The sequence below is a fragment of the Myotis brandtii genome, unplaced genomic scaffold (genome assembly GCF_000412655.1).
Source record: "Myotis brandtii unplaced genomic scaffold, ASM41265v1 scaffold1036, whole genome shotgun sequence".
Classification (NCBI taxonomy): domain Eukaryota; kingdom Metazoa; phylum Chordata; class Mammalia; order Chiroptera; family Vespertilionidae; genus Myotis; species Myotis brandtii.
Window position 1 is genome coordinate 165319 of NW_005353477.1, and position 11977 is coordinate 177295.

The 11977-nt window shown below is 42.7% G+C and overlaps 1 protein-coding gene across 3 annotated transcripts in view; it reads left to right on the plus strand.

Annotated features, from left to right (window-relative positions):
* The first annotated feature begins 869 nt into the window (after positions 1-869).
* The window catches only part of RARB (retinoic acid receptor, beta), a 156927-nt gene continuing 145819 nt past the window's right edge, over positions 870-11977 (plus strand). Inside the window, exons 1-2 of one of the 3 annotated variants that reach the window (XM_005856593.2) lie at positions 870-1884; positions 11612-11689. In XM_005856593.2, the coding sequence (XP_005856655.1) occupies positions 1728-1884; positions 11612-11689 (235 nt within the window). In that variant the 5' untranslated portion in view covers positions 870-1727. The remainder of the gene's footprint in view (positions 1885-11611; positions 11690-11977) is intronic. The other 2 variants (XM_005856594.2, XM_005856595.2) reach the window with 2 other exon arrangements.

Here is an 11977-nt window from a genome sequence, read left to right on the forward strand (position 1 = left end):
GCGATTCTAAGCTGTATTACCTTAGGCAGGTCTCAGAATCTCTGGGCTTTTATTTCCCTAGTTGAAAAATAAGAGAGGCCCTGGTCAGGTAGCTCAGTTGGTTGGAGGGTTGTCCGGATACACCAAGGTTGCTGGGTCCATCCCCGGTCAGGGCATATACAAGAAGCAACCAATGAATGCATAAGTAAGTGGAACAACAAATCATTGTTTTTCCTTTCTCTCTCTAAAATATCAATAAATAAATTTTTAAAAAATAAAAATAAGAGGAAGAATCACAACTAATATTTGTTCCAGGATATGTCCTAAGTGTCATACACGCACTATTTCTTTTTGTCCTCACAGCAACCCACTGAGGTGGGTAGTAGTATATTCCCATTGTATAGATGAGAAAACTGAGTCCCAGATCACACAGCTGATAGGTGATATAACCGGATTGGATTTGGGCATCTAGTTCAGTTTGACTCCCACATCCATGCTCTTGAGCACTATATATTTGCTCAGGTCAGGACCTGAAATCCTCTGTATCACTGATTGTGTGTGTGTGTGTGTGTGTGTGTGTGCGTGCGTGCGTGTGTTTGGGACAGGAGTAACCAACTCTTGACTACTCCCTATGCTGAAAAGTAACTGAATCCGGAAAGCTAGCTTTTCACTCCAGAGCAAATGCAATGCCAGGGCTTGCAAGAGGGGATAAGGAGAAAAACATTATGAAATGGAAAGTTTCTCATCTCCAGGCTTCCCCGAGGGGCAGCCGTTCCCTTTTCTACAGTTTAGGGCTTGCCTGTGCTTTTTCGGGAGTGGAAAAATACATAAGGTACAAGGAATTTAACAGACAGAGAGGCGCTCAGAGGAATTTACAGGGTGGGCTGGGGGCGAGAGGGTGGGCGGGAGGCGAGAGGGGAACGGGGGAACAGGCGCTTGCAAGCGAAGCGGCTGCAAAGAAAAAGGCGAAAAGGGAGAGAAGTGGGCGCTCAGCGTGAGCCAGGAGCGGCGTCCTGGCTCCTCCCCGGCTCGTTTTAAAAGCACTTCTTGCATTGTTTTTAAGGTGAGAAATGGGAGAGAAAGAGCCGGCTCGCGCGCTCGCTCGCTGCCTGTGTCTCTGGCTGTCTGCGTTTGCAGGGCTGCTGGGAGTTTCTGAGCTCTGTGAGAATCCTGGGAGTTGGTGATGTCAGACTCGTTGGGTCATTTGAAGGTTAGCAGCCCGGGAAGGGTTCACCGAAAGTTCACTCGCATATATTAGGCAATTCAATCTTTCATTCTGTGTGACAGAAGTAGTAGGAAGTGAGCTGTTCAGAGGCAGGAGGGTCTATTCTTTGCCAAAGGGGGGACCAGAATTCCCCCAAGCGCGCTGTTTGAGGACTGGGATGCCGAGGACGCGAGCGAGCCGGGCAGGGCTTGCCTGGGCACCGTCGGGGTAGGATCCGGACCGCATTCGGAAGGCTTTTTGCAGGCATTGGCTCGGAAGGAGAACTTGGGATCTTGCTGGGAACCCCCGCCCCGGCTGGATTGGGCGAGCAAGCCTGGAAAATGGTAAATGATCATTTGGATCAATTACAGGCTTTTAGCTGGCTTGTCTGTCATAATTCATGATTCGGGGCTGGGAAAAAGACCAACAGCCTACGTGCCAAAAAAGGGGCAGAGTTTGATGGAGTTGGGTGGACTTTTCTATGCCATTTGCCTCCACACCTAGAGGATAAGCACTTTTGCAGACATTCGGTGCAGGGGAGATCATGTTTGACTGTATGGATGTTCTGTCAGTGAGTCCTGGGCAAATCCTGGATTTCTACACTGCGAGCCCGTCTTCCTGCATGCTCCAGGAAAAAGCTCTCAAAGCATGCTTCAGTGGATTGACCCAAACCGAATGGCAACATCGGCACACTGCTCAATGTAGGTTTATTTTTTCCCTTCTTCTACCAAGAAAAAAAAAAAAAAAAGAATGAATTGTCTCTCTTGCATGCAATAAAGACATTGGAAACAATCTGCACTGGTAGCAAGACAAAGGGTTTAATGATTTAATGCTGAAAGGGTGTGATATGCTGGCGTGTGCATATTGATCCCCTCTGCTGAAATTTTCCTGTAAGACGTTTTCTTCCCAAACAACCCCTCCCGACCCCCGCTCCTCTCCTTACCAACCTTACAATCTCTTGAAAGCAGTTTTTTGTGTTTTTTTTTAAATCTGCATGGAGGGGAGGGTGAAAAGTAGAGGGTGACCACAGGACTTTGAAACATTCTTCAAGTAAGGCAATTTGACACATGGTGCAGTTTTTACTAAGATGTGTGCAGAGGGGAATTTAACTTTGCTGTTCTTTGGATTAGCTACGGGTTGTGTATATCCCCCCCACCTTTCCCCATGTGTTTCAACAGTCCAAAGTAATTAAAATATGACATCTTCCTTGCAAGGAACTTAGCCTGATTGAGATGGCTTGCGGCTCCTGAAGTTCATAAACCACCAGTTAAAGCTGCAGCCCCCAATGTTTTCCTTGCGAAGGAAAAGCAATATTTCTTAGCATTGACCCTGCTGCCACCTTTCCGAGTCACTTTGTTGCTCTAAGAAGTTGCTGTTTTGCTAGAAAACTACTGGCAATGAACACCCCTTGGGCTGAGCCATCCATTATTTTCCATATCTTGCAATTCAGTCAGGAACCTGGACATCGGTTCTAGGGAAGGAAATATAAGCGAGGTAGCCCAGCTTTTAAAAAAAAAATATTGACTATTTGGTTATCTGATGCTGACACGGTGCCGAGGCACGCATCTGGTCAACAGTAGCCTGGCTGCTGGCTTGAGAAATGACCAGAAGTCCCAGAAAACCCACCTTCGGTGGCTGTAGTGGGAGCCTGCAGGATGCATCTTCGCCCTGACAGTGATTTAGATAAATGGCTGCGCTATCTATCAAAATGTTTTTCGTACTTTATTTGACAATTCATTGGAGCATTAGCCTGAAAATGACATTTTAAATCTTTGTTTTCAAAGAGGTCAAAGTGTAACTGGGAGAAATTGTGTTTTCCTAATAACATGGTGGCTTATCTCAAGAGAGAGGAGAAAAAGGAGAGGGGACAGTGACAAGATTTAAATTGCCCTCTCTGAAACTTTTCTTAAGGAGAAAGGCTTGCTTCTTGGGCCAGGAAATCAACAGGTTTGGAGCTGAAAAATCAATAACCATTTGATGCCAACAGTCTGGCTGTCTGACTTAATATTTCGTAGAGCCTTAACCAGGGCAAAAACAATATCATTTTCAGAAGGCGACTTCATCTTCAGCTGCTCCCCAAATGCCTGTTCTTTCCTGCTTCCTAGTTTCTTTCCAGAGAAGGCAGAGGAACTTAGCGTTACAAAGTAATTTTCCAAGCCTCTCGCAGATCTTTTAGACCTGTCCTCTCCAGCAATTAAAACAGGGTGAACAATCTCACTTGGGGTCTCTGGGATCTGGGGGCCGGGGGGGGGGGGCCCTCTCAAACTTTTTGCGGGAAAAAGTTCTAAGGAAACATTTTTTTAAGAAGGGGGAAAAATGCCGAAGACCCTGGCATAAAGCTATTAGACCTAATAGAGCTTTTACAAGCAGACATTCCCCCTTTTGTAATTAACCCTCCAAACATGCCCATTAAGTTGTAGGAGTAGGGGGAAAAGCTTTGTTTGTTCTTGAACAAGTTAAACAAGGGATTTTTCTTATCTAGGAAGAGGAGTGGTAAATGTGTCATTCGCCTAGGGCCGGTCGATAAGCAAGAAGTGTTGATAACAGCAAAGTTCAGCTAATCAAAGAAACTTGCATTAGGAAAAGTAAATAAAGGCATTTGACAAAGGGATTTCAGAAATTCCAGTGTCTTATTTTTGTAAGCAGGGCAATTAGAGCTTACTGTGGTCAGTTTCACAAGGGTTTGCATCCCCCACCCTAACTTTAGGTGAAATGAATAAAATGTAAATACTGCTTATGCCCCATTCAAAGCTGCTTTCTCCCCCATAAACCTCTTTCAGACTGGTCAGTGTAGGTGTTCAAGTGATTCAGTTTTTAAGCATAAATAAAAATCATAACAAATGTCTGCCAGGGGTGTATGGTTCAGAGTGGCATAACTGGCTAGCTAGGGCTTTTGAAATAAAAGCATATTAGGGCTACGTTTGTACAAGTAACACATAAAAGCTACAACCTTTTCCATTTTACTTAATGACTGTTTTGACGAGAAGCAGATCTGTTTGTGCTCTTAAGGCAGAGGAAACAGTGGGCAAGATGGGAAAAAAAAATAGTACTAAATTCCAACCAAAACTCTGTTTTGAGATCCTACTGATTTTTTAATGGTGTGTGTGTGTGTGTGTGTGTGTGTTGTGTGTAGTACTTAGAGTAAAACCTTTGAATACAAAACACACCAGAAGCTTTTCTTGAAAGGTGTTAGAATATTATTTTCCTTTTCTCAATTTTTAATTTTCAAGACAGAAAAATGATATGCCAACCAGCTGCTGTTGGAGTAGGGCCTATAAATTGCTGGTTATAAAAATGCGAAGTCAGGATTAGTGGGCTACTAAGGGAATGTGGTATAAATAATACGATTTAAGACTGCCCCTGGAAGGTATGGAGTCTCTTAAGTTTCTGTTCAGATGCCTCTTGGATTATCTTGGGTTTTAGGCTGCTCCAGATGTTTTCAGCATTAATTGCTCAGTGGGCATAGGATAAATCCTAATATTTGTGGTCTAAATATAGTTGCTTTCAGTGAAATGAGTGTGACAATTTCTTGGCCCCTTTCCCTGTCTTTTCCCTACTCAACACATCAAAAGAAAAAATGGGGGGGAAAATTCTTTTTGAAATAGTCTTTTGCCCATTAATGAGAAGGAATAATCTGTGGTGGTTGTTTTTTAAAAAACAGCTGTGGTTATGTGTGATTAAGGAATGAAAAAAGTCCCCTTCTCAGAGACCTGGGACCTGAATTTTACGTATTAAACAGTATCTAAATCCTCTCCTACTGAGATATAAATTGGGGTCAAAGTGGCAAAATCAAAGATACCCTCTGAAAGAGAGACTAAATAAAGACTGACAGCCACCGTATGAATTGATTGGGGTTTTGAATAAATATTTCGGTGAAAAGGCTCAATTGTTTTTCTAAAGTAGGGCATAATTTTCTGCTTCTGGGCCATATGACGGTGGTAACTAATACCACCAGAAAGAAGAGAAGAAAGGGGATTTTTGCTTTAAACCTTAGAGGGTGCAGGACAGGGTCGGTTGAAAACAAGTGGAAGATTCACAGACTTTTCTTCCCTGGAGGAAAAAAAGAAATTTACTAAAAGAAGTGTTGTCCGTATCCAGAGACCTTGGTGCTTTGGATAGGGAGCTATTGATGGGCAACTTAGGAGAAAAAGTGTGTGAGTTTAAATTTCATCACGAGAAAAGCGTAGATTCCAAAAGTAAAACAAAACAGTAGGAGCGGTAGGCATCTGTCTGCTTCAGCTTCGCCTATGGAACTGATTTAGAAGCTCTAGTTAGCATTTGATTTCCCAGCCCAAATGCAGAGCCTTTGCAATTGGAATGGGCCTCTTTTTTTTTTTTTTTCCTTAGTAGATAAATGATCAGAATGGCAATTTCTGATAGGTTAGCTGACCTGAATCAGAAGTTTTCTTCTCATTTCTGAAAGCCTGGCTTCGTCCATAGATAACCAGTCACTGTTGTCATGAACTTTTCTTTGCAGCATAAAAGTAAAAGAAAGTTCTGGATATCAGATGTTTAGAATTTACTTTCAACATGGTAAGCCCCTGAGATGGCTGAAAAGAAAACATTACCGTTTTTCTCCTTTATATATTCCACAAGCATCAATAAAGGATTTCAGAAGGGAAATATATGATAACGATGATAAATTCTGCTCTCAAGGAATTTATCATCTTTAAAAGCAAAAACATTTTTTAAACGCTTGAAATTTTTACTTGGAAAGTAACTCTCTGGGAGGCAGATGGAGATGTAAAGCCAAGATGCAAAATAGAAAACTTTTTTCAAGTCGCACAGGACTTATTAAAAACAATACGTGCAGTGTTCATTTTAGAACCTCTTATAAAGAATCTTCTATAGAGTTTGAGTTACATGTAACTGCCAATAAATTTATCCTTAAATGACATTTTTATACTTTAAATGTTCTAATATAAATTCAGTTAACTATCAATTAAGTAGGCCATTTCGGAAATGGGAGTTTTGATGAAGGTTAATCCGAAAAAATCTTGGCTAAAAACCTTTCCAAGAGATATTAATGTGGAATCTTGCCTTTCAAATTACAGGGCAGTTATGGCAATCATATATCTCTGATTCTCTAGAATAATCCACCTTCAAATATACGGCCACAATTCCCACATTAATCATTGAAATATGCCAGTTATTTCGATATTGGGACATTTCCTAGGCTGCCCCTTGAACCCAGGAGTGGCACAGAAAGTCTTTGTTTGGATTCTATGGTCAATGTAACCAGAGTGTTCACAGCTTAATTTTTCCATTATTACTGAGGATCTCCTCGTGCTTCTGGGTCATTCTTGGGAACGTGAATTCCTTCTGTGGCAATTCCTTTTGTGTGAATAGAAGACATCCCTTGCAAAATGCACTTAAGTATTGTGATCGTGGTTCTAACTCCAGCACGTGTGTGTGTGTGTGTGTGTGTGTGTAGTCAGGGATGGGGTAGAATTATTAAATTGCATTACTATGAAAGAATCTGTATCAGTTCTTCTCCAGCTTCGTCTTAAAAAGTTGGAATTGGGGGTGATGGAGAGAGGAGCGAAGAGCTAGCTCGGGTTTCAGATTTATCAGTAGTCTGTCTGTAAGTGTCTTGGCCTAAGTACCTCTTGTTAAATAGGAGATGAGATAACCTGCCCCGTCTGTAAGGTCTAATAACACAACCTCATCAGTCAATATGCTGCCCTGAATTCTCCTCTTCCTAACCAGCTTCTTTACTTCATCATCAAGAAGCATGATTCCTGTCCCATCCCATCCCCCTAAATCCTTTCAAATGATTTTTTTTTTAAGTTGGAAAAGCTCTCTGTACCTAGGAAGCAGTAGAGGGTGTCTGCAGTTATTATGTTATTTATCGTGAGCTTTCAGAGCTTCTTGGATGGGAATTCAAACAGGCAGTGGGACTGCTGACTTGATTTTTCTCTGGCCTTGCAGGGTGGGGAGCTGAAAGGGGGCCATTCAGTAAGATAAGACCCTTGGTCCCCAGCATGATAAGGCGAGGATAACAGGAACTGACGTCAGGGATGCGACTGAGCCTAGCCAAGCATTTCCTCTGGTCAGGGCATGGGGGTCCCAGAGGCCTCCAGGCCTCCTGCAGCGGCTGCTGAAGTGAACCAGCTCTGATGGGGAGAAGAAAGCTCATTTTAACAGGGGTGATCGTGGGTGACAGGGTACCTCATTCCCAAAAGGAGATTGCTGTAAACAGAACAAAGAAGAAAGTGATTTTAATACAAACAGACTTAAGATTATAATGGCAGTTGTCATATCATAGGTATTTGCTTGCTGGCTGTCAACAGTTCCCCTCTGGTGCCTGGTGACACAGTCTATCCAGCAGTCACCAAATATTATCCCCCATGAATCATGCCAAGTCTCCCTACAGAGCAAAATGGGAGGGAACTCACATTGTCAGGGAGTTAATCCCTGGGACTTCTATTTACTTTTCTAAGTACCAGGTCCCCACCCCCATCCGCATCATATGACAGCATTGTTCAAGCCAGTGCACTAGCCACCAGCCCAGAAACCACGGAGCAGATTCCCCTCCCCTCTTTCCCTCTTCCTTTTCTCTCAAACTCGGATTTCTTTTCTTTTCTTTCTTTCTTTTCTGTTTTTACTTTTGCAAGTATATCCCATTGGAGGTTTAGAGAAGAAATTCAAAATGTTAAGTGTCCTATTATTTTTTTTCAAGTTCATAGGTTCTCCTCAGTTGACTCCTTTCTTAAACGATTGCCCTTTTTTTAGTTTTAGTATTGAATAGTAGTTAGTCTCCTAATTTGATTCAGATTTAGTGAAATGTTTGTTGTTGCTTGTTGTTGTTTTTATCAATTACTTACTGAACATTTTACCAAGTCAGAAACAAACAAACAAATGCATAGCTGAATTCAGAATACTGTGAAAGGTAAGAAGAGTGCATCAATTAACTGGGAAGAGATAGTGATCACATTTATTATAGTTTTTCCCTAATTTGCAGAGCAAATGAAGACCCCATAGAATAAATCCCTCTTCTCACAAATATTGCAGCTTTCAGGGCTACAGTACCTTTGTCTGGTCATCAAAGTCCATAATTATAAAAAAGGCTGATGATCTGAAGGTCATTTCGGCTTCAAAAGATTTTTTAGGGTCTGGTCTATTGGAAAGCTTGGGGGTATAATTAACTAAAATGGAAATGGAGGCAAGCGAAATTTAGTTCCTGATGTTTTAATTTAACTCAGTACTGCCGTGTGTTATTGAAGAGAATTCTTAAAGGCAAACATAATTATTTCATTATGGGCCTCAGAATGCTTTCATTGGCTTTAATGACAAGAAACTGAATAAAAAGGCATACATTTTAATTAGTCCTCCTTATATTTACATCAGATAAATAACAAATAATTGATGAAAAACAAGTCTTTGGAATGGATGGTTTCACATAGTGCGCTGGTTACAGTTTAATGATGAAACATTTCTCTGTTGCTTTGCATTTTAATTATGCAGACATTACAGTGGTGGGGCTGAGGGGCTAAAATACCGTTGTTGCCATTTTATTACCAAAAAAACAAAAAAAATCACCATGAATGCCTATGAATTGGAAGCTGAGAAAGGAAGCTAGTACCACATCTCAGAGGAAGTAAATTGCCAGTCCCATTAATTTCACTACATTTGTTCGCACTGATTTTGATCACTTTTATCTTTCACGCTTCATCTTTTAGGATGAAGACCGTCAAGGGTTTCTTTCACATGCATTTTTATGGCCGAATCTCCTCCAAAGTAAGACATTACATGGTGGGGCTGAGGGGCTAAAATACCGTTGTTGCCATTTTATTACCAAAAAAACAAAAAAAATCACCATGAATGCCTATGAATTGGAAGCTGAGAAAGGAAGCTAGTACCACATCTCAGAGGAAGTAAATTGCCAGTCCCATTAATTTCACTACATTTGTTCGCACTGATTTTGATCACTTTTATCTTTCACGCTTCATCTTTTAGGATGAAGACCGTCAAGGGTTTCTTTCACATGCATTTTTATGGCCGAATCTCCTCCAAAGTACCTTTCTTTCTCTCTTGCTGTTCTTGAAGTACTTTGCCAAATGCGTCCTGGAAATGCAGAGAGCCCTTCTCCAAGCACAGGCCCGCTTACCCTTTGATTTTATATGAAAACCCATTTCCCATGATTCATCCCTTTTGGTGTACAGAACACTAATTGTTATTATTGATTTTAAATTCCGTGACCATTACACGTAACCCAGATGACTGGCAGATAAAGGGTAATAATCCATGGAGTTCTGGAACACTTTGATGTTTGTGTGGAGTACTTTATGTGATCAATATTAACTGCCCCATTGAAACTAACTGCTGTATCAAATAACAGTCAATCAAATGAATGTGCTTGGAGATTATTTATTGAGAGCTTTAATTGTTCACTGGGGCCCTGCTTATCAGAGGAAACAATAGGAAGTCGGGATAGGAAGACCAGCTTTGGCTCGACCGAGGAAGTTGGAAGATGCTGATGAAAAGGCATCTCTCTGTTCATTGGGTGAGAATTTCCAGAAACCGATTGGGCTTCCAGTGGGCAGAAGTTGCAAATACCCTTCCAGAGGCTACCCTGTCACCTGTCTACCGAGAGCTCTCTAGAGAAGGGCCAATGATTCTCTTGCCCTGGGAAAAGTTGTCACTCTCTGGGAGTTTTACTGTTTCTCCCCTGCACTCCCACTCACATACATCACCGCCCCCCCCCCATCTCTCCACCTATAGTCCCCTCACTGCCTGATGCTCTGAGATCATGGAAATAGCCCGACTCGACACAGGATCGATGTCTACAGCTATGAAATGGGGATAATAATGTCTACCTTGCAGGATTTGTGGAAAGATTAGAGAGCATGTAAATGAGGCTTCCATGCTTGTCCTGAAAACACACATACGGACGTCACTGAGCAGACCTTCTGCTCTGATTCCATGACACCTGTGGCTTATGTGCCTTGGTGAATAGGGAACAGTCTTCTTTGTAGTTGGTATCCCTTTTCCTCAGTGAAATGGCGCCTCTCTCTGTGGCTCATAACGTAGGCGACAGTCCTTCCCGTTTGTCACAGTTTGCATAGCACTGTGGTCCTGATTCAGTGCTAAGCCCCCAGATTTAGTACAAATAGATTGACTTTTACAAGTGAGCGTTGTCACCTTCGAAGTTGTCACAATACACATCGCCCAAGGATGCTGTCAGGGGCGCAGTACGTTTTTATTACTCACTGATGGATTAGATCTCGCAGCGTCCATTCAACAAAGGGCTCTTGGGTGCCTGCCATGCTCCAGGCTCCCTGGTATGTTCTGTGGGGGCCGCCAGGATGAATCTGACGCTGTCGCTGCTCTCTCTGGACTCACAATGGATGGGACACACTTGGGCACGCAAGTCCCTGTAATGCAGCCAGCCCCCTTCTGACACAAACCCTGGAATCTCCTCAGAACTTTGGACCTGAGTTTCATTTTGATAAAAATTAAAAACCACTGAGAGCCACAGGTGGGGTGCAGAAGGTGAGGGATCAAGTGGGTGACACATTTTTGTCACAAGGAGCAGGCGTGACATTTTCCTGTGTGTAGGCCTCCCAGGGAATTTCTAAATGTAGTTCACAGAGCAGAGTTTTAAATGTACTCTGAGCAGTAGAATAAGTGCATACCTTGCAAACGTGCTTCTTGGAGACTCTCCCATAAATGTTTGTGGAGTGTTTGTTAAGTAATGTTCTTGTGGGGTTGGGTCTGATTAGATTAGGTGTTTTTAAAAAATCAGGTATGTCTTTATGATTGTTTTTGCGGCATTTTGCTGAGTAACACACTTCCCCAAAGCTTAGCGGCCTAACACTTTATTGTCTGTGGATGGACTGGGCTCAGCTGGGCAGATCTTCTGTTCCACGTGATGTCAGCTGAGGCTGCATCATCCAGGGCTAACCTGGGCGGGAAGGCCCAGAAGGCTGCTCCCAGGGCTGGCAGTGATGTTGTTGGTAGACAGCTCTGCTGGGGCTGTGTACTGGAGTAGCTGCACAGGCCTTGCTTCTCTCCGCATGGCACCCACATTCTGAGAGGGAGCATTCCCAGAGGGAGGAGGCAGAAGCTCCCAGTCCTCTGAAAGGCTGGATCCAGAGCTGGCACGGAGTCCCTTTCACCATATTCTGTTGCTAAGCAGCCACAGGACTGGGCCAGATTCAATGAGTCTACCTCTCAATGGGGGATGGAGGAAAAATATGCTGCCATCTTTAGTCCATAATAACAATCATCGCATCTATGCCCCATAACAAAAAAATTACTATCTTCTGAGAGTAGAGACTAAATTGAAGGAGTTTTGTGGGATTTGTGTTAGCTTGGCTTTTTGGTGTGTGTGTGTGTGGTTTTTTGGGGGGAAGGGGGGTCTGATTAAATATTTAACAACGTTCTACTCTAATGATTGTACATTTGTACATACATTGTTTTCAGTTAATCTTCACAAACAATCCTGTGAGGAAAGGATGATTATCCTCATTTTACAAAAGAGGAAGCTGAGGCTCAGAGAAGGTGAGTGACGTGACGTCGCACAGTCATGGAGCTGGGTTAAGTCCCAGGAAGGTACCTCCACCCGCCACGTGCAATGATTCACCAAGGGGTCATCAGCTTCCGCTGTTTGCCTCTGTCATCTGTCAGCTGAGTGAAGACTCCCTGAAACAATTTTTATGTCCTAGTAATACCAGGAAAGGACCATGGAATGTTTTGGTTTGGGGGCAATGCAGAAAAGAGAGAAAATGATGGGGATGGAGTGTGTGTGGTGTGTGTGTGTGTGTGTGTGTGTGTGTGTGTGTGTGTGTG